General features: G+C 41.7%; 1 protein-coding gene and 4 long non-coding RNA genes across 5 annotated transcripts; all 5 read right to left on the bottom strand.

The window, feature by feature from the left end:
* Window positions 1–5,856: 5,856 nt before the first annotated feature.
* On the bottom strand, window positions 5,857–7,015 carry LOC143138580 (uncharacterized). Its single transcript, XR_012990255.1, has 5 exons — window positions 6,945–7,015; window positions 6,742–6,802; window positions 6,599–6,635; window positions 6,316–6,455; window positions 5,857–6,056 (listed from the first exon to the last, which is right to left on the bottom strand). It is a non-coding gene; the product is annotated as an uncharacterized LOC143138580 (long non-coding RNA).
* Window positions 7,016–10,164: 3,149 nt separating this feature from the next.
* LOC143138579 (uncharacterized) lies at window positions 10,165–11,539 on the bottom strand. The gene is made up of 3 exons (XM_076299019.1): window positions 10,732–11,539; window positions 10,557–10,617; window positions 10,165–10,389 (listed from the first exon to the last, which is right to left on the bottom strand). The coding sequence occupies exons 1-3, from the start codon at window positions 11,482–11,484 to the stop codon at window positions 10,169–10,171; spliced, it is 1,035 nt and encodes a 344-aa protein (XP_076155134.1). The 5' UTR covers window positions 11,485–11,539; the 3' UTR covers window positions 10,165–10,168.
* A 964-nt stretch (window positions 11,540–12,503) lies between these two features.
* On the bottom strand, window positions 12,504–13,665 carry LOC143138578 (uncharacterized). Its single transcript, XR_012990254.1, has 5 exons — window positions 13,592–13,665; window positions 13,389–13,449; window positions 13,246–13,282; window positions 12,963–13,102; window positions 12,504–12,703 (listed from the first exon to the last, which is right to left on the bottom strand). It is a non-coding gene; the product is annotated as an uncharacterized LOC143138578 (long non-coding RNA).
* A 3,300-nt stretch (window positions 13,666–16,965) lies between these two features.
* On the bottom strand, window positions 16,966–18,479 carry LOC143138577 (uncharacterized). Its single transcript, XR_012990253.1, has 3 exons — window positions 17,365–18,479; window positions 17,190–17,250; window positions 16,966–17,022 (listed from the first exon to the last, which is right to left on the bottom strand). It is a non-coding gene; the product is annotated as an uncharacterized LOC143138577 (long non-coding RNA).
* A 657-nt stretch (window positions 18,480–19,136) lies between these two features.
* On the bottom strand, window positions 19,137–20,298 carry LOC143138576 (uncharacterized). The gene is made up of 5 exons (XR_012990252.1): window positions 20,225–20,298; window positions 20,022–20,082; window positions 19,879–19,915; window positions 19,596–19,735; window positions 19,137–19,336 (listed from the first exon to the last, which is right to left on the bottom strand). It is a non-coding gene; the product is annotated as an uncharacterized LOC143138576 (long non-coding RNA).
* Between the last annotated feature and the right edge of the window lie 2,306 nt (window positions 20,299–22,604).

Below are 22,604 nucleotides of genomic sequence, written 5' to 3'. Positions count from 1 at the left end.
CTTCTTGGCATCCGACGTGCTTACCCTGTTCCAAGGCATAAACACATGTAGATATCTAGCAAAAACATTTACTGCAAAGGTAAACTACACACAAATGTCAAAATAAGAGCTAATTTCACACAAGGATTATATTTGCGCATGATTTACAATCAGGATGCTCTACTTTAGGGATGCACTAGATGATCGATGTCATTAATATTAAATGCTTGTGTTTTATATATATATAAAAAAAGGTTAGTCATTCCAGTGATTACTGCCCGTACCGAGGTGTGAGTTGCCCTGACCTTGCTGTTCCACATGGAATCACATATGTGACAGGAACACCCAGAACTTTTCTAAGGGCTGGGATCAGGTAATAATGAGTCGTCCGGACCACTTTCGCAACTATGCAGGCACAAAGCTGGCTAACGTCTTCTTTGGTCCCCTGAGCAAACAAAAAAAGGCCATAAGCTATTTCATTAGCGTGTTAAAGGATAAAGCATACTACAGAGTTTGTTTTGTTCTCTACACATCATGCCATTGATGACTAATATATGCATGACATTGTGAGGATGAATGTAGTCTCACAGGCACATGTAGAGCCTCACGGACAATTCTCCAATGCCTGAAAAAAAAAGGGGGGAGAGAATTTTAGAACCCAGAACATCACTATCAGACAAGTAAAGAACATTTAGAGGGGTTTTTTCTTCATTATTATTATTCTCTCTTACTCTTCCGTCATGTTTTTCACGAGGTGGAGTACCATGGGGGACAAGTTCACATGATCCTGATCTGAAAAAGCAGTGGCCTCAAGCTATTTTTAACATGTATGGAAGGGCATGTAAAACCTAACTGATTGTGAGACATTTAACACAACTTTCTCTATTCTTTTTGACCATTTCTGTTGACATATTTTAATTTGGCACAGACTAACCTGCATCAATATTTGTGGTCCTCCTTGTAGAGCCACATTCAGCCCTTGGTTCCACAGAATTTGTTTTCTTTGGCTAAAGCACAAAAAAATAGTCATAACCATCAAATCATTCTCAGCAGTAGAAGTCTGAAGACTATGCACCAGCTGTATTGGGATACACCCAGGCGACAGTGGCCATTAGCCTACATCCAGTTATCCCTTTAGCAATGAGGTAAACGTTCACTCATTGCGACAAATAAAACAAGTTCTGCGATGCACATCTGGCAGGCCCAATGGTATTGCATGCCGACAAGGTAGTATTCTAAGACATTCCCAATACCAGTTATAAGAAGTTTCTTTTTGCATTTATTCAGACAGGTTCTGGCCAACTACAAGACTGTTTGGAAAAATGTTTTGTTCAAAATTCAATTAGCCTTCACTTAAAGAAACAGTAATACCTTTAACTGCAGTAACAATAACAATAGAATAATAGGCAAAGAGCTAACGGAGATAGACATTTGATCTCAGACAACATTTCAAATCCATAAATAGCTTATATTTTAAAAAACGTAAGCCTGTAATAGCTCTTCAGTCAGACTATTCCTGAGCTTACCTCGTTTCCTTCAGACATTGTGAGGTCGGGAATAGGGAATTAGACCGCAAATAGGAAATTAAACTTATTAAAAGTAAGCTAGTCCAAGTTATAGACCTAGCATTGAGGAATTGCAATGTCGACCTGCTCAAATGAGGTTACGTTTTGTCTGAGAGTATTTCAAACATCACCACGGGAACTAGGGCCTAGGCTATTATGACCTAATGAAACAGCTGTTTTGCGTCACAATGCCCTGACCTGCCTGCAGAGAACAAACGCTAGTGAGAGAGCGTACGGCTCTGACGCTAGTGATTTGCCCAAATAACAAAATTGTTTTAAATCGTCCTGGAATTATAAGGTTCTATGTGCGTTCAAAGTAGTTCTGAGATATTGAGCTTCACGTTTTAGAATTCCAGTTATAGCCTACTAATAATTGGAACAAACCTTTCCAAAAATGCATACAAATACCTCACCTCACCTAAGGCTGTCACGGAACAGAATATGTGTGTCCATCTCAATTTGGACGGAAATGTCCGATAGAACCGCATAATTCTAGAGTGACGATATATGTCACAGCCAGCAGACTTTTAAATATTTGCTTTATTTTCTTAGCAAAATTCTCCATAAGCATGATTTATCAGAGCCGTACGTCCGACCAAACATAGTGCAAACAAAAAATAAGAAAAGGGAACGTTTTTAGAGGATCTTTAGAGTTTACAGTTCTTTTCTTCATTAAAGGACAGAAAAAAAGGGCAAACTGATTGCTGCTTCAAGCAGATGACTGCATTGGAGACTGTCCAGACAGAATGATGGTAGCCTCGTGAGACCATCCTGATCTCGCGAGCTTCAGGGTTTCACTCGCAGATCAGTCTGGATACTTTCCGTTAAAGAAAATTTGGAGCAGTTCACCAAACGAACGTCCAATCAGCGTTGGCTTTGAGGCGGGTTGAGGTGTGACGCAACGAACAACATGACGGCATCCACAGAGATGAGCATAGCTATCGCGCAAGTTTTATTCAAATTAGAAAGTATTCCTGGGTAAACTGTGAAGCTATGAGTCTCAGCCATGCAGCTGGGAGGAATGAACGACACAGACATCCTCCACGGCTGATTCCAGTTCATAATGGAGGAATATAGCCTACTATCTTCAGAAGTGTAGGGCCTACCGTGAAAACTTGATGGGAATTGTCGTTGATTAGGTTCATAAATGGTAAGTTAAAACATCTTAACGTTTGTCACGTTACCTAACTTAATTGTATGTTAAACGGCATTAGAAGAATACTTTGTTCATCTAATTGGTTGATTTGGCCCATCGATAACCAACAAAGGTGGTGATAGACAGATGGTTTATCCAATCAGCTAACCAGTATGTCCGCCCCTTCCCAAAAGTTCTTCAATGAAAAGTTCCCAGATGGATATGCGGAGCAAATCCATCTGGCGGAGTCAGGTTAGAATGATGGAGAAGGACGCATCAGATTCCTGAGGGGCCAAAGGCAGAAAGGCAGAAATAAAGAGAGAGAGAGAGAGAGAGAGAGAGAGAGAGAGAGAGAGAGAGAGAGGGAATAAAAGACAGAAATTGATATGGTGGAAGGAGTGAGGCAAAGTATGTATGTGATCCAGATGCATCAGTAAACATCTTCGGTGCCACCAGTCATACAGGAAAACGGTAAAATGTGCAGAAGTCGATGGGACTGTTGATGACAGGTTGACCTTCCTCTCCCCGGTGAGGCCAGAATAAGAGCTTTAGTGTCTGAAGTCTGGTGTGTGTGATTGATCATTGATTGATTGATTGGTTTGGATGTATGGGTGGCTTTCATTGATTGGTCTTGACAAACTATCACGCATGTATTACACATTATTCCCATCTAATATTTCATTTACAAGATCTATTCCATATGTTATCTATTCTATTTTCTTTTCTATGCTATGGACACTTCTGTGAGTCCGAAATAAAGATTGAGTAGAATTGAATGGCTATCTTATAGGGACAGCACCATTCCAGCTGTGAAATTAATAAAACATTTAAAGTGATGGTTTAAGGGATTCTCAAACTTTCTTGCACCACTTTATGTACTATGTAGTCATTGTCATTGTATCTAAAGATATAACATCGTGTCAAAATTACACCAATATGCATGGATTGACATGTTTAATGAAACTTGAAAATCCGATGATCCAAAAGATCACCTAGTTGTGTAGGTGACTTAAACATTTTGGTCAGAAAGTCCCATCTCTGGAGAAGATGTGTTGGCAAGCCCAGATGCAGTCTACTGCTTAGTGAGACCGTCAGAAGCAGCCAACTCAGCGGACGGCTCCTCACTCAGCTGAGTCTCACAGGAGGATGGTGCACAGGCTCAGTGGGTTTGAAACGTGAAAATAGTTAGATCTAGTTGAGGTGATGCTTTAGATACCATCATGAACTTACTTGTGCTTGGAACAAGAGAGCCCTCACTGTCAAGGAGACTGTGTGCTCCATTCTTTGATTTCTGAAGAACACATAGCTACATCATGACTAAAAGTTATACCCTGTGCAGTACTGTATATTGTTTAGTGCAACACTCCATGACCAAATTATCTCAATTATAAGCATCATACTTTACCTTCCAATTGAATGTTGGCATCTTCAGCCAGGATGGAGTCATTTTCTTTTTGGTCTTTTCCTTATTATTTCCCTGTAGTCCAGTTACAGCTTGAATTGGTGGGAGGGCTGCAGAAGCTGCTAAGTTGGTTTGGCTACAAGTCTTTATTATCTCTCCTGTCAATTTGTCCACCAGGAAGGACTCAAAAGATGGATCTTGTGATTCCAGGGCAGAACACAGCACATCTTCAGAGCCAAACTCTCTAGTAAGATCCTTGTAAACATTTCGGTACATCAGGTGAAAATTCACTTGCTGCGGATGTCTTTCATCGCTTGTGATACCAAAACATGTTTCAAGCTCACACAGAATCTTCTGGATCAATTCTCTGGAGATATCCAGAACTTTATCCGGAACTCCGTCCTGACGGGTGCCGATGGACGGGCATAAGCTATCAACTTTCTTCAGAAGTCGAATGACCAACATGGAGACTAGGGAGGCATAGTCATTCTTGTTAGACTCTGAAAGAGGGAGGTGTGGGGGAAAGATGACTGCTTCACACTCACTATTTTGTGGCAAATCAAAAATATGAGGGAGCGCAACTTTTGAGTTAGTGGTGGATGACGTCATTTCAGTGTCTTGCGGCTGTTTGTCTAAGAGTTTCTGAACCTCCCTGACTAGTTTCTTGAAGTCGTCACTGTTGGCAGATGCAGCGTTTCCCTCAAACTCTGTGGAGAGAGTCACCATGACCTCTTTGACCATCACTTCTGTGAACATGTTGAGGATACAGGATGATGTTGAGGTCTCTAGGTTCTGCTGGGAACGTTCTTGGTCCTCAGAAGATGCTGAGGGGAACAAACATGATGATACTAGTCGCTTCACAGCCTCTTCTACATAACCGTAAATAAATCCAGATGGAGCTTCATTCTGTCTCTCAGCTCTGGCTGGTAACTTGCAGAGAATGGAGTCTGAAAGGCTCTTCCCCACTGGCACAGAAATAGTCTGGAGGCCATGAGAACTTTTTATGATCTTTTGGACTTGATCCGCAATATCATGGGAGAATGCCCTCATTTTTGATTCAGAGATCAATTTCTCCAGTCTGATGGGGACGGGAACAAGTCTTTCACATTCTAAGACGGTGTCCACCACTTGGGCGATGGCATCGTTGGCACATGCAGGAGACAATGAAGAGCCTTCCATGTTGACCATGACTTCAGGGGGAACAGGAGTGCCATGAAGTTTGGTTGGGTCTTCAATTTCTGCGTCAGCTGATCTTAAGAAGTGAGGCGACGGCAGTTGAGGGCTTTGGGACCTGTCCTTTTTTGTTTCCGTGCCAATCATTCTGACTTCACTCAACAAAGCACTGAGGATCTTCTGAATCAGTGCGGTTTGCTCTAAATCTTCTGCACTCTTAAGATCAGAAAGTTCACACTGCATGGACAAAATCACTTGGCTAATGACATGTCTGGCAGAAGCCATTGTTGTCTCCTCTTTACTGTTAGAGTAAACGGATCTGGAAAACAATTTCCTCACAGCATTCTGAATGGCACTGAACATTGTTTGTGATGTTGCGTAGATCCTTCTCATAGAGAAACCTCCCATGACTCGTGTTGTCTCCACAAGATCTTTCATCCCCGCAACGACATATCCAACGACGTCATACGCTGCTGAGTGAACGTTTTGGCCTGAGTCCTCGTTCATGGAGTCGATAACATCACCGACAAGATCATCAGCAACAGACTGTGAGTGAGTGCCAGGTGGATAGAAAGCAGGAAGCTCACAGAGGTCTGTCTGGCTCTCTGCTTTGGTGTTTGACTCATGGTCATCTTTGGCAAATACCTCAGCTGGAGATTCAGGGCAGGAATCACTGTCAAGAGTGTTGAGCAAAACCTCACTCACTTGCTCGGTTGCCCTTTTTCTAAATTCAGTACCGGTCAGCTGATCCAGCAGAGGAATGGACAACTCTCTAGCCTTCTTGGCATCCGACGTGCTTACCCTGTTCCAAGGCATAAACACATGTAGATATCTAGCAAAAACATTTACTGCAAAGATAAACTACACACAAATTTAAAAATAAGAGCTAATTTCACACAAGGATTATATTTGCGCATGATTTACAATCAGGATGCTCTACTTTAGGGATGCACTAGATGATCGATGTCATGAATATTAAATGCTTGTGTTTTATAAAAAATAAAAAAAAGGTTAGTCATTCCAGTGATTACTGCCCGTACTGAGGGGTGAGTTGCCCTGACCTTGCTGTTCCACATGGAATCACGTATGTGACAGGAACACCCAGAACTTTTCTAAGGGCTGGGATCAGGTAATAATGAGTCGTCCGGACCACTTTCGCAACTATGCAGGCACAAAGCTGGCTAACGTCTTCTTTGGTCCCCTGAGTAAACAAAAAAAGGCCATAAGCTATTTCATTAGCGTGTTAAAGGATAAAGCATACTACAGAGTTTGTTTTGTTCTCTACACATCATGCCATTGATGACTAATATATGCATGACATTGTGAGGATGAATGTAGTCTCACAGGCACATGTAGAGCCTCACGGACAATTCTCCAATGCCTGAAAAAAAAAGGGGGGAGAGAATTTTAGAACCCAGAACATCACTATCAGACAAGTAAAGAACATTTAGAGGGGTTTTTTCTTCATTATTATTATTCTCTCTTACTCTTCCGTCATGTTTTCCACGAGGTGGCGTACCATGGGGGACAAGTTCACATGATCCTGATCTGAAAAAGCAGTGGCCTCCAGCTATTTTTAACATGTATGGAAGGGCATGTAAAACCTAACTGATTGTGAGACATTTAACACAACTTTCTCTATTCTTTTTGACCATTTCTGTTGACATATTTTAATTTGGCACAGACTAACCTGCATCAATATTTGTGGTCCTCCTTGTAGAGCCACATTCAGCCCTTGGTTCCACAGAATTTGTTTTCTTTGGCTAAAGCACAAAAAAATAGGCATAACCATCAAATCATTCTCAGCAGTAGAAGTCTGAAGACTATGCACCAGCTGTATTGGGATACACCCAGGCGACAGTGGCCATTAGCCTACATCCAGTTATCCCTTTAGCAATGAGGTAAACGTTCACTCATTGCGACAAATAAAACAAGTTTTGCGATGCACATCTGGCAGGCCCAATGGTATTGCATGCCGACAAGGTAGTATTCTAAGACATTCCCAATACCAGTTATAAGAAGTTTCTTTTTGCATTTATTCAGACAGGTTCTGGCCAACTACAAGACTGTTTGGAAAAATGTTTTGTTCAAAATTCAATTAGCCTTCACTTAAAGAAACAGTAATACCTTTAACTGCAGTAACAATAACAATAGAATAATAGGCAAAGAGCTAACGGAGATAGACATTTGATCTCAGACAACATTTCAAATCCATAAATAGCTTATATTTTAAAAAACGTAAGCCTGTAATAGCTCTTCAGTCAGACTATTCCTGAGCTTACCTCGTTTCCTTCAGACATTGTGAGGTCGGGAATAGGGAATTAGACCGCAAATAGGAAATTAAACTTATTAAAAGTAAGCTAGTCCAAGTTATAGACCTAGCATTGAGGAATTGCAATGTCGACCTGCTCAAATGAGGTTACGTTTTGTCTGAGAGTATTTCAAACATCACCACGGGAACTAGGGCCTAGGCTATTATGACCTAATGAAACAGCTGTTTTGCGTCACAATGCCCTGACCTGCCTGCAGAGAACAAACGCTAGTGAGAGAGCGTACGGCTCTGACGCTAGTGATTTGCCCAAATAACAAAATTGTTTTAAATCGTCCTGGAATTATAAGGTTCTATGTGCGTTCAAAGTAGTTCTGAGATATTGAGCTTCACGTTTTAGAATTCCAGTTATAGCCTACTAATAATTGGAACAAACCTTTCCAAAAATGCATACAAATACCTCACCTCACCTAAGGCTGTCACGGAACAGAATATGTGTGTCCATCTCAATTTGGACGGAAATGTCCGATAGAACCGCATAATTCTAGAGTGACGATATATGTCACAGCCAGCAGACTTTTAAATATTTGCTTTATTTTCTTAGCAAAATTCTCCATAAGCATGATTTATCAGAGCCGTACGTCCGACCAAACATAGTGCAAACAAAAAATAAGAAAAGGGAACGTTTTTAGAGGATCTTTAGAGTTTACAGTTCTTTTCTTCATTAAAGGACAGAAAAAAAGGGCAAACTGATTGCTGCTTCAAGCAGATGACTGCATTGGAGACTGTCCAGACAGAATGATGGTAGCCTCGTGAGACCATCCTGATCTCGCGAGCTTCAGGGTTTCACTCGCAGATCAGTCTGGATACTTTCCGTTAAAGAAAATTTGGAGCAGTTCACCAAACGAACGTCCAATCAGCGTTGGCTTTGAGGCGGGTTGAGGTGTGACGCAACGAACAACATGACGGCATCCACAGAGATGAGCATAGCTATCGCGCAAGTTTTATTCAAATTAGAAAGTATTCCTGGGTAAACTGTGAAGCTATGAGTCTCAGCCATGCAGCTGGGAGGAATGAACGACACAGACATCCTCCACGGCTGATTCCAGTTCATAATGGAGGAATATAGCCTACTATCTTCAGAAGTGTAGGGCCTACCGTGAAAACTTGATGGGAATTGTCGTTGATTAGGTTCATAAATGGTAAGTTAAAACATCTTAACGTTTGTCACGTTACCTAACTTAATTGTATGTTAAACGGCATTAGAAGAATACTTTGTTCATCTAATTGGTTGATTTGGCCCATCGATAACCAACAAAGGTGGTGATAGACAGATGGTTTATCCAATCAGCTAACCAGTATGTCCGCCCCTTCCCAAAAGTTCTTCAATGAAAAGTTCCCAGATGGATATGCGGAGCAAATCCATCTGGCGGAGTCAGGTTAGAATGATGGAGAAGGACGCATCAGATTCCTGAGGGGCCAAAGGCAGAAAGGCAGAAAGAAAGAGAGAGAGAGAGAGAGAGAGAGAGAGAGAGAGAGAGAGAGGGAATAAAAGACAGAAATTGATATGGTGGAAGGAGTGAGGCAAAGTATGTATGTGATCCAGATGCATCAGTAAACATCTTCGGTGCCACCAGTCATACAGGAAAACGGTAAAATGTGCAGAAGTCGATGGGACTGTTGATGACAGGTTGACCTTCCTCTCCCCGGTGAGGCCAGAATAAGAGCTTTAGTGTCTGAAGTCTGGTGTGTGTGATTGATCATTGATTGATTGATTGGTTTGGATGTATGGGTGGCTTTCATTGATTGGTCTTGACAAACTATCACGCATGTATTACACATTATTCCCATCTAATATTACATTTACAAGATCTATTCCATATGTTATCTATTCTATTTTCTTTTCTATGCTATGGACACTTCTGTGAGTCCGAAATAAAGATTGAGTAGAATTGAATGGCTATCTTATAGGGACAGCACCATTCCAGCTGTGAAATTAATAAAACATTTAAAGTGATGGTTTAAGGGATTCTCAAACTTTCTTGCACCACTTTATGTACTATGTAGTCATTGTCATTGTATCTAAAGATATAACATCGTGTCAAAATTACACCAATATGCATGGATTGACATGTTTAATGAAACTTGAAAATCCGATGATCCAAAAGATCACCTAGTTGTGTAGGTGACTTAAACATTTTGGTCAGAAAGTCCCATCTCTGGAGAAGATGTGTTGGCAAGCCCAGATGCAGTCTACTGCTTAGTGAGACCGTCAGAAGCAGCCAACTCACCGGACGGCTCCTCACTCAGCTGAGTCTCACAGGAGGATGGTGCACAGGCTGGAAAAAAATGACAAAGAACAAAAACAAAACTTACCATGTATCAAAGAATGTCATCAGAACTAAAATGAATGAATACATGAATGTGTCCAGGCTTTGATCACATTTTTTAGCTGTTTTATTTACCTGGCACATTACTGTTCATCTCTTCAAATAAGGTAACATTGGAGTAATGGCCAACTTTAGCTCCTCTCATTATTTTCTGATGAAGAAAGAGAAGGATTATTTCAAATTCAATTATTGATTAATGAAGAAATATTCCATCTGCATACTCACATCATACTGAAGCGATTTGTCCGTCACTCACTAATCTGTGAGATCACAATTAGTCCACATAATAGACACATTACAATGACGCGTTACACATAAACAGAACTCCACCTTGAAGGAGAACTTGAATTTGGGCATCCTGAAGAAACAGCACCCTGCGGTCTCTTCCTCCTGGGCCATCTCCAGACGGCCGGCTGCACACGCAGGAGCCTTGGTGACCTCAGCCAGAGTCTTCATGGCCTGAACCTGAGAGGAACCTGCGAATAACAGAGTGTTCTATCTATATTGTTCTACTCTTCCTTCAAAACTGGTTACGTTAGGGCAGGTTAAAGATTACTTTATACTGTATATCCTCAGTGGGTTTGAAACGTGAAAATAGTTAGATCTAGTTGAGGTGATGCTTTAGATACCATCATGAACTTACTTGTGCTTGGAACAAGAGAGCCCTCACTGTCAAGGAGACTGTGTGCTCCATTCTTTGATTTCTGAAGAACACATAGCTACATCATGACTAAAAGTTATACCCTGTGCAGTACTGTATATTGTTTAGTGCAACACTCCATGACCAAATTATCTCAATTATAAGCATCATACTTTACCTTCCAATTGAATGTTGGCATCTTCAGCCAGGATGGAGTCATTTTCTTTTTGGTCTTTTCCTTATTATTTCCCTGTAGTCCAGTTACAGCTTGAATTGGTGGGAGGGCTGCAGAAGCTGCTAAGTTGGTTTGGCTACAAGTCTTTATTATCTCTCCTGTCAATTTGTCCACCAGGAAGGACTCAAAAGATGGATCTTGTGATTCCAGGGCAGAACACAGCACATCTTCAGAGCCAAACTCTCTAGTAAGATCCTTGTAAACATTTCGGTACATCAGGTGAAAATTCACTTGCTGCGGATGTCTTTCATCGCTTGTGATACCAAAACATGTTTCAAGCTCACACAGAATCTTCTGGATCAATTCTCTGGAGATATCCAGAACTTTATCCGGAACTCCGTCCTGACGGGTGCCGATGGACGGGCATAAGCTATCAACTTTCTTCAGAAGTCGAATGACCAACATGGAGACTAGGGAGGCATAGTCATTCTTGTTAGACTCTGAAAGAGGGAGGTGTGGGGGAAAGATGACTGCTTCACACTCACTATTTTGTGGCAAATCAAAAATATGAGGGAGCGCAACTTTTGAGTTAGTGGTGGATGACGTCATTTCAGTGTCTTGCGGCTGTTTGTCTAAGAGTTTCTGAACCTCCCTGACTAGTTTCTTGAAGTCGTCACTGTTGGCAGATGCAGCGTTTCCCTCAAACTCTGTGGAGAGAGTCACCATGACCTCTTTGACCATCACTTCTGTGAACATGTTGAGGATACAGGATGATGTTGAGGTCTCTAGGTTCTGCTGGGAACGTTCTTGGTCCTCAGAAGATGCTGAGGGGAACAAACATGATGATACTAGTCGCTTCACAGCCTCTTCTACATAACCGTAAATAAATCCAGATGGAGCTTCATTCTGTCTCTCAGCTCTGGCTGGTAACTTGCAGAGAATGGAGTCTGAAAGGCTCTTCCCCACTGGCACAGAAATAGTCTGGAGGCCATGAGAACTTTTTATGATCTTTTGGACTTGATCCGCAATATCATGGGAGAATGCCCTCATTTTTGATTCAGAGATCAATTTCTCCAGTCTGATGGGGACGGGAACAAGTCTTTCACATTCTAAGACGGTGTCCACCACTTGGGCGATGGCATCGTTGGCACATGCAGGAGACAATGAAGAGCCTTCCATGTTGACCATGACTTCAGGGGGAACAGGAGTGCCATGAAGTTTGGTTGGGTCTTCAATTTCTGCGTCAGCTGATCTTAAGAAGTGAGGCGACGGCAGTTGAGGGCTTTGGGACCTGTCCTTTTTTGTTTCCGTGCCAATCATTCTGACTTCACTCAACAAAGCACTGAGGATCTTCTGAATCAGTGCGGTTTGCTCTAAATCTTCTGCACTCTTAAGATCAGAAAGTTCACACTGCATGGACAAAATCACTTGGCTAATGACATGTCTGGCAGAAGCCATTGTTGTCTCCTCTTTACTGTTAGAGTAAACGGATCTGGAAAACAATTTCCTCACAGCATTCTGAATGGCACTGAACATTGTTTGTGATGTTGCGTAGATCCTTCTCATAGAGAAACCTCCCATGACTCGTGTTGTCTCCACAAGATCTTTCATCCCCGCAACGACATATCCAACGACGTCATACGCTGCTGAGTGAACGTTTTGGCCTGAGTCCTCGTTCATGGAGTCGATAACATCACCGACAAGATCATCAGCAACAGACTGTGAGTGAGTGCCAGGTGGATAGAAAGCAGGAAGCTCACAGAGGTCTGTCTGGCTCTCTGCTTTGGTGTTTGACTCATGGTCATCTTTGGCAAATACCTCAGCTGGAGATTCAGGGCAGGAATCACTGTCAAGAGTGTTGAGCAAAACCTCACTCACTTGCTCGGTTGCCCTTTTTCTAAATTCAGTACCGGTCAGCTGATCCAGCAGAGGAATGGACAACTCTCTAGCCTTCTTGGCATCCGACGTGCTTACCCTGTTCCAAGGCATAAACACATGTAGATATCTAGCAAAAACATTTACTGCAAAGATAAACTACACACAAATTTAAAAATAAGAGCTAATTTCACACAAGGATTATATTTGCGCATGATTTACAATCAGGATGCTCTACTTTAGGGATGCACTAGATGATCGATGTCATGAATATTAAATGCTTGTGTTTTATAAAAAATAAAAAAAAGGTTAGTCATTCCAGTGATTACTGCCCGTACTGAGGGGTGAGTTGCCCTGACCTTGCTGTTCCACATGGAATCACGTATGTGACAGGAACACCCAGAACTTTTCTAAGGGCTGGGATCAGGTAATAATGAGTCGTCCGGACCACTTTCGCAACTATGCAGGCACAAAGCTGGCTAACGTCTTCTTTGGTCCCCTGAGTAAACAAAAAAAGGCCATAAGCTATTTCATTAGCGTGTTAAAGGATAAAGCATACTACAGAGTTTGTTTTGTTCTCTACACATCATGCCATTGATGACTAATATATGCATGACATTGTGAGGATGAATGTAGTCTCACAGGCACATGTAGAGCCTCACGGACAATTCTCCAATGCCTGAAAAAAAAAGGGGGGAGAGAATTTTAGAACCCAGAACATCACTATCAGACAAGTAAAGAACATTTAGAGGGGTTTTTTCTTCATTATTATTATTCTCTCTTACTCTTCCGTCATGTTTTCCACGAGGTGGCGTACCATGGGGGACAAGTTCACATGATCCTGATCTGAAAAAGCAGTGGCCTCCAGCTATTTTTAACATGTATGGAAGGGCATGTAAAACCTAACTGATTGTGAGACATTTAACACAACTTTCTCTATTCTTTTTGACCATTTCTGTTGACATATTTTAATTTGGCACAGACTAACCTGCATCAATATTTGTGGTCCTCCTTGTAGAGCCACATTCAGCCCTTGGTTCCACAGAATTTGTTTTCTTTGGCTAAAGCACAAAAAAATAGGCATAACCATCAAATCATTCTCAGCAGTAGAAGTCTGAAGACTATGCACCAGCTGTATTGGGATACACCCAGGCGACAGTGGCCATTAGCCTACATCCAGTTATCCCTTTAGCAATGAGGTAAACGTTCACTCATTGCGACAAATAAAACAAGTTTTGCGATGCACATCTGGCAGGCCCAATGGTATTGCATGCCGACAAGGTAGTATTCTAAGACATTCCCAATACCAGTTATAAGAAGTTTCTTTTTGCATTTATTCAGACAGGTTCTGGCCAACTACAAGACTGTTTGGAAAAATGTTTTGTTCAAAATTCAATTAGCCTTCACTTAAAGAAACAGTAATACCTTTAACTGCAGTAACAATAACAATAGAATAATAGGCAAAGAGCTAACGGAGATAGACATTTGATCTCAGACAACATTTCAAATCCATAAATAGCTTATATTTTAAAAAACGTAAGCCTGTAATAGCTCTTCAGTCAGACTATTCCTGAGCTTACCTCGTTTCCTTCAGACATTGTGAGGTCGGGAATAGGGAATTAGACCGCAAATAGGAAATTAAACTTATTAAAAGTAAGCTAGTCCAAGTTATAGACCTAGCATTGAGGAATTGCAATGTCGACCTGCTCAAATGAGGTTACGTTTTGTCTGAGAGTATTTCAAACATCACCACGGGAACTAGGGCCTAGGCTATTATGACCTAATGAAACAGCTGTTTTGCGTCACAATGCCCTGACCTGCCTGCAGAGAACAAACGCTAGTGAGAGAGCGTACGGCTCTGACGCTAGTGATTTGCCCAAATAACAAAATTGTTTTAAATCGTCCTGGAATTATAAGGTTCTATGTGCGTTCAAAGTAGTTCTGAGATATTGAGCTTCACGTTTTAGAATTCCAGTTATAGCCTACTAATAATTGGAACAAACCTTTCCAAAAATGCATACAAATACCTCACCTCACCTAAGGCTGTCACGGAACAGAATATGTGTGTCCATCTCAATTTGGACGGAAATGTCCGATAGAACCGCATAATTCTAGAGTGACGATATATGTCACAGCCAGCAGACTTTTAAATATTTGCTTTATTTTCTTAGCAAAATTCTCCATAAGCATGATTTATCAGAGCCGTACGTCCGACCAAACATAGTGCAAACAAAAAATAAGAAAAGGGAACGTTTTTAGAGGATCTTTAGAGTTTACAGTTCTTTTCTTCATTAAAGGACAGAAAAAAAGGGCAAACTGATTGCTGCTTCAAGCAGATGACTGCATTGGAGACTGTCCAGACAGAATGATGGTAGCCTCGTGAGACCATCCTGATCTCGCGAGCTTCAGGGTTTCACTCGCAGATCAGTCTGGATACTTTCCGTTAAAGAAAATTTGGAGCAGTTCACCAAACGAACGTCCAATCAGCGTTGGCTTTGAGGCGGGTTGAGGTGTGACGCAACGAACAACATGACGGCATCCACAGAGATGAGCATAGCTATCGCGCAAGTTTTATTCAAATTAGAAAGTATTCCTGGGTAAACTGTGAAGCTATGAGTCTCAGCCATGCAGCTGGGAGGAATGAACGACACAGACATCCTCCACGGCTGATTCCAGTTCATAATGGAGGAATATAGCCTACTATCTTCAGAAGTGTAGGGCCTACCGTGAAAACTTGATGGGAATTGTCGTTGATTAGGTTCATAAATGGTAAGTTAAAACATCTTAACGTTTGTCACGTTACCTAACTTAATTGTATGTTAAACGGCATTAGAAGAATACTTTGTTCATCTAATTGGTTGATTTGGCCCATCGATAACCAACAAAGGTGGTGATAGACAGATGGTTTATCCAATCAGCTAACCAGTATGTCCGCCCCTTCCCAAAAGTTCTTCAATGAAAAGTTCCCAGATGGATATGCGGAGCAAATCCATCTGGCGGAGTCAGGTTAGAATGATGGAGAAGGACGCATCAGATTCCTGAGGGGCCAAAGGCAGAAAGGCAGAAAGAAAGAGAGAGAGAGAGAGAGAGAGAGAGGGAATAAAAGACAGAAATTCATATGGTGGAAGGAGTGAGGCAAAGTATGTATGTGATCGATCCAGATGCATCAGTAAACATCTTCGGTGCCACCAGTCATACAGGAAAACGGTAAAATGTGCAGAAGTCGATGGGAATGTTGATGACAGGTTGACCTTCCTCTCCCCGGTGAGGCCAGAATAAGAGCTTTAGTGTCTGAAGTCTGGTGTGTGTGATTGATCATTGATTAATTGATTGGTTTGGATATGGGTGGCTTTCATTGATTGGTCTTGACAAACTATCACGCATGTATTACACATTATTCCCATCTAATATTACATTTACAAGATCTATCCCATATGTTATCTATTCTATTTTCTTTTCTATGCTATGGACACTTCTGTGAGTCCGAAATAAAGATTGAGTAGAATTGAATGGCTATCTTATAGGGACAGCACCATTCCAGCTGTGAAATTAATAAAACATTTAAAGTGATGGTTTAAGGGATTCTCAAACTTTCTTGCACCACTTTATGTACTATGTAGTCATTGTCATTGTATCTAAAGATATAACATCGTGTCAAAATTACACCAATATGCATGGATTGACATGTTTAATGAAACTTGAAAATCCGATGATCCAAAAGATCACCTAGTTGTGTAGGTGACTTAAACATTTGGGTCAGAAAGTCCCATCTCTGGAGAAGATGTGTTGGCAAGCCCAGATGCAGTCTACTGCTTAGTGAGACCGTCAGAAGCAGCCAACTCAGCGGACGGCTCCTCACTCAGCTGAGTCTCACAGGAGGATGGTGCACAGGCTGGAAAAAAATGACAAAGAACAAAAACAAAACTTGCCATGTATCAAAGAATGTCATCAGAACTAAAATGAATGAATACAAGAATGTGTCCAGGCTTTGATCACATTTTTTAGCTGTTTTATTTACCTGGCACATTACTGTTCATCTCTTCAAATGAGGTAACATTGGAGTAATGGCCAACTTTAGCTCCTCTCATTATTTTCTGATGAAGAAAGAGAAGGATTATTTCAAATTCAATTATTGATTAATGAAGAAATATTCCATCTGCATACTCACATCATACTGAACCGATTTGTCCGTCACTCACTAATCTGTGAGATCACAATTAGTCCACATAATAGACACATTACAATGACGCGTTACACATAAACAGAACTCCACCTTGAAGGAGAACTTGAATTTGGGCATCCTGAAGAAACAGCACCCTGCGGTCTCTTCCTCCTGGGCCATCTCCAGACGGCCTGCTGCACACGCAGGAGCCTTGGTGACCTCAGCCAGAGTCTTCATGGCCTGAACCTGAGAGGAACCTGCGAATAACAGAGTGTTCTATCTATATTGTTCTACTCTTCCTTCAAAACTGGTTACGTTAGGGCAGGTTAAAGATTACTTTATACTGTATATCCTCAGTGGGTTTGAAACGTGAAAATAGTTAGATCTAGTTGAGGTGATGCTTTAGATACCATCATGAACTTACTTGTGCTTGGAACAAGAGAGTCCTCACTGTCAAGGAGACTGTGTGCTCCATTCTTTGATTTCTGAAGAACATATAGCTACATCATGACTAAAAGTTATACCCTGTGCAGTACTGTATATTGTTTAGTGCAACACTCCATGACCAAATTATCTCAATTATAAGCATCATACTTTACCTTCCAATTGAATGTTGGCATCTTCAGCCAGGATGGAGTCATTTTCTTTTTGGTCTTTTCCTTATTATTTCCCTGTAGTCCAGTTACAGCTTGAATTGGTGGGAGGGCTGCAGAAGCTGCTAAGTTGGTTTGGCTACAAGTCTTTATTATCTCTCCTGTCAATTTGTCCACCAGGAAGGACTCAAAAGATGGATCTTGTGATTCCAGGGCAGAACACAGCACATCTTCAGAGCCAAACTCTCTAGTAAGATCCTTGTAAACATTTCGGTACATCAGGTGAAAATTCACTTGCTGCGGATGTCTTTCATCGCTTGTGATACCAAAACATGTTTCAAGCTCACACAGAATCTTCTGGATCAATTCTCTGGAGATATCCAGAACTTTATCCGGAACTCCGTCCTGACGGGTGCCGATGGACGGGCATAAGCTATCAACTTTCTTCAGAAGTCGAATGACCAACATGGAGACTAGGGAGGCATAGTCATTCTTGTTAGACTCTGAAAGAGGGAGGTGTGGGGCAAAGATGACTGCTTCACACTCACTATTTTGTGGCAAATCAAAAATATGAGGGAGCGCAACTTTTGAGTTAGTGGTGGATGACGTCATTTCAGTGTCTTGCGGCTGTTTGTCTAAGAGTTTCTGAACCTCCCTGACTAGTTTCTTGAAGTCGTCACTGTTGGCAGATGCAGCGTTTCCCTCAAACTCTGTGGAGAGAGTCACCATGACCTCTTTGACCATCACTTCTGTGAACATGTTGAGGATACAGGATGATGTTGAGGTCTCTAGGTTCTGCTGGGAACGTTCTTGGTCCTCAGAAGATGCTGAGGGGAACAAACATGATGACACTAGTCGCTTCACAGCCTCTTCTACATAACCGTAAATAAATCCAGATGGAGCTTCATTCTGTCTCTCAGCTCTGGCTGGTAACTTGCAGAGAATGGAGTCTGAAAGGCTCTTCCCCACTGGCACAGAAATAGTCTGGAGGCCATGAGAACTTTTTATGATCTTTTGGACTTGATCCGCAATATCATGGGAGAATGCCCTCATTTTTGATTCAGAGATCAATTTCTCCAGTCTGATGGGGACGGGAACAAGTCTTTCACATTCTAAGACGGTGTCCACCACTTGGGCGATGGCATCGTTGGCACATGCAGGAGACAATGAAGAGCCTTCCATGTTGATCATGACTTCAGGGGGAACAGGAGTGCCATGAAGTTTGGTTGGGTCTTCAATTTCTGCGTCAGCTGATCTTAAGAAGTGAGGCGACGGCAGTTGAGGGCTTTGGGACCTGTCCTTTTTTGTTTCCGTGCCAATCATTCTGACTTCACTCAACAAAGCACTGAGGATCTTCTGAATCAGTGCGGTTTGCTCTAAATCTTCTGCACTCTTAAGATCAGAAAGTTCACACTGCATGGACAAAATCACTTGGCTAATGACATGTCTGGCAGAAGCCATTGTTGTCTCCTCTTTACTGTTAGAGTAAACGGATCTGGAAAACAATTTCCTCACAGCATTCTGAATGGCACTGAACATTGTTTGTGATGTTGCGTAGATCCTTCTCATAGAGAAACCTCCCATGACTCGTGTTGTCTCCACAAGATCTTTCATCCCCGCAACGACATATCCAACGACGTCATACGCTGCTGAGTGAACGTTTTGGCCTGAGTCCTCGTTCATGGAGTCGATAACATCACCGACAAGATCATCAGCAACAGACTGTGAGTGAGTGCCAGGTGGATAGAAAGCAGGAAGCTCACAGAGGTCTGTCTGGCTCTCTGCTTTGGTGTTTGACTCATGGTCATCTTTGGCAAATACCTCAGCTGGAGATTCAGGGCAGGAATCACTGTCAAGAGTGTTGAGCAAAACCTCACTCACTTGCTCGGTTGCCCTTTTTCTAAATTCAGTACCGGTCAGCTGATCCAGCAGAGGAATGGACAACTCTCTAGCCTTCTTGGCATCCGACGTGCTTACCCTGTTCCAAGGCATAAACACATGTAGATATCTAGCAAAAACATTTACTGCAAAGATAAACTACACACAAATTTAAAAATAAGAGCTAATTTCACACAAGGATTATATTTGCGCATGATTTACAATCAGGATGCTCTACTTTAGGGATGCACTAGATGATCGATGTCATGAATATTAAATGCTTGTGTTTTATAAAAAATAAAAAAAAGGTTAGTCATTCCAGTGATTACTGCCCGTACTGAGGGGTGAGTTGCCCTGACCTTGCTGTTCCACATGGAATCACGTATGTGACAGGAACACCCAGAACTTTTCTAAGGGCTGGGATCAGGTAATAATGAGTCGTCCGGACCACTTTCGCAACTATGCAGGCACAAAGCTGGCTAACGTCTTCTTTGGTCCCCTGAGTAAACAAAAAAAGGCCATAAGCTATTTCATTAGCGTGTTAAAGGATAAAGCATACTACAGAGTTTGTTTTGTTCTCTACACATCATGCCATTGATGACTAATATATGCATGACATTGTGAGGATGAATGTAGTCTCACAGGCACATGTAGAGCCTCACGGACAATTCTCCAATGCCTGAAAAAAAAAGGGGGGAGAGAATTTTAGAACCCAGAACATCACTATCAGACAAGTAAAGAACATTTAGAGGGGTTTTTTCTTCATTATTATTATTCTCTCTTACTCTTCCGTCATGTTTTCCACGAGGTGGCGTACCATGGGGGACAAGTTCACATGATCCTGATCTGAAAAAGCAGTGGCCTCCAGCTATTTTTAACATGTATGGAAGGGCATGTAAAACCTAACTGATTGTGAGACATTTAACACAACTTTCTCTATTCTTTTTGACCATTTCTGTTGACATATTTTAATTTGGCACAGACTAACCTGCATCAATATTTGTGGTCCTCCTTGTAGAGCCACATTCAGCCCTTGGTTCCACAGAATTTGTTTTCTTTGGCTAAAGCACAAAAAAATAGGCATAACCATCAAATCATTCTCAGCAGTAGAAGTCTGAAGACTATGCACCAGCTGTATTGGGATACACCCAGGCGACAGTGGCCATTAGCCTACATCCAGTTATCCCTTTAGCAATGAGGTAAACGTTCACTCATTGCGACAAATAAAACAAGTTTTGCGATGCACATCTGGCAGGCCCAATGGTATTGCATGCCGACAAGGTAGTATTCTAAGACATTCCCAATACCAGTTATAAGAAGTTTCTTTTTGCATTTATTCAGACAGGTTCTGGCCAACTACAAGACTGTTTGGAAAAATGTTTTGTTCAAAATTCAATTAGCCTTCACTTAAAGAAACAGTAATACCTTTAACTGCAGTAACAATAACAATAGAATAATAGGCAAAGAGCTAACGGAGATAGACATTTGATCTCAGACAACATTTCAAATCCATAAATAGCTTATATTTTAAAAAACGTAAGCCTGTAATAGCTCTTCAGTCAGACTATTCCTGAGCTTACCTCGTTTCCTTCAGACATTGTGAGGTCGGGAATAGGGAATTAGACCGCAAATAGGAAATTAAACTTATTAAAAGTAAGCTAGTCCAAGTTATAGACCTAGCATTGAGGAATTGCAATGTCGACCTGCTCAAATGAGGTTACGTTTTGTCTGAGAGTATTTCAAACATCACCACGGGAACTAGGGCCTAGGCTATTATGACCTAATGAAACAGCTGTTTTGCGTCACAATGCCCTGACCTGCCTGCAGAGAACAAACGCTAGTGAGAGAGCGTACGGCTCTGACGCTAGTGATTTGCCCAAATAACAAAATTGTTTTAAATCGTCCTGGAATTATAAGGTTCTATGTGCGTTCAAAGTAGTTCTGAGATATTGAGCTTCACGTTTTAGAATTCCAGTTATAGCCTACTAATAATTGGAACAAACCTTTCCAAAAATGCATACAAATACCTCACCTCACCTAAGGCTGTCACGGAACAGAATATGTGTGTCCATCTCAATTTGGACGGAAATGTCCGATAGAACCGCATAATTCTAGAGTGACGATATATGTCACAGCCAGCAGACTTTTAAATATTTGCTTTATTTTCTTAGCAAAATTCTCCATAAGCATGATTTATCAGAGCCGTACGTCCGACCAAACATAGTGCAAACAAAAAATAAGAAAAGGGAACGTTTTTAGAGGATCTTTAGAGTTTACAGTTCTTTTCTTCATTAAAGGACAGAAAAAAAGGGCAAACTGATTGCTGCTTCAAGCAGATGACTGCATTGGAGACTGTCCAGACAGAATGATGGTAGCCTCGTGAGACCATCCTGATCTCGCGAGCTTCAGGGTTTCACTCGCAGATCAGTCTGGATACTTTCCGTTAAAGAAAATTTGGAGCAGTTCACCAAACGAACGTCCAATCAGCGTTGGCTTTGAGGCGGGTTGAGGTGTGACGCAACGAACAACATGACGGCATCCACAGAGATGAGCATAGCTATCGCGCAAGTTTTATTCAAATTAGAAAGTATTCCTGGGTAAACTGTGAAGCTATGAGTCTCAGCCATGCAGCTGGGAGGAATGAACGACACAGACATCCTCCACGGCTGATTCCAGTTCATAATGGAGGAATATAGCCTACTATCTTCAGAAGTGTAGGGCCTACCGTGAAAACTTGATGGGAATTGTCGTTGATTAGGTTCATAAATGGTAAGTTAAAACATCTTAACGTTTGTCACGTTACCTAACTTAATTGTATGTTAAACGGCATTAGAAGAATACTTTGTTCATCTAATTGGTTGATTTGGCCCATCGATAACCAACAAAGGTGGTGATAGACAGATGGTTTATCCAATCAGCTAACCAGTATGTCCGCCCCTTCCCAAAAGTTCTTCAATGAAAAGTTCCCAGATGGATATGCGGAGCAAATCCATCTGGCGGAGTCAGGTTAGAATGATGGAGAAGGACGCATCAGATTCCTGAGGGGCCAAAGGCAGAAAGGCAGAAAGAAAGAGAGAGAGAGAGAGAGAGAGAGAGAGGGAATAAAAGACAGAAATTCATATGGTGGAAGGAGTGAGGCAAAGTATGTATGTGATCCAGATGCATCAGTAAACATCTTCGGTGCCACCAGTCATACAGGAAAACGGTAAAATGTGCAGAAGTCGATGGGAATGTTGATGACAGGTTGACCTTCCTCTCCCCGGTGAGGCCAGAATAAGAGCTTTAGTGTCTGAAGTCTGGTGTGTGTGATTGATCATTGATTAATTGATTGGTTTGGATATGGGTGGCTTTCATTGATTGGTCTTGAC

The sequence above is a fragment of the Alosa pseudoharengus genome, unplaced genomic scaffold, assembly GCF_046254945.1.
Source record: "Alosa pseudoharengus isolate Yale_2024_CS ecotype anadromous, Long Island Sound unplaced genomic scaffold, YU_APseudo_1.1 YU_APseudo_1.1_scf_21, whole genome shotgun sequence".
Classification (NCBI taxonomy): Eukaryota; Metazoa; Chordata; class Actinopteri; order Clupeiformes; family Clupeidae; genus Alosa; species Alosa pseudoharengus.
This window is presented reverse-complemented; position numbering and strand designations above follow the sequence as displayed.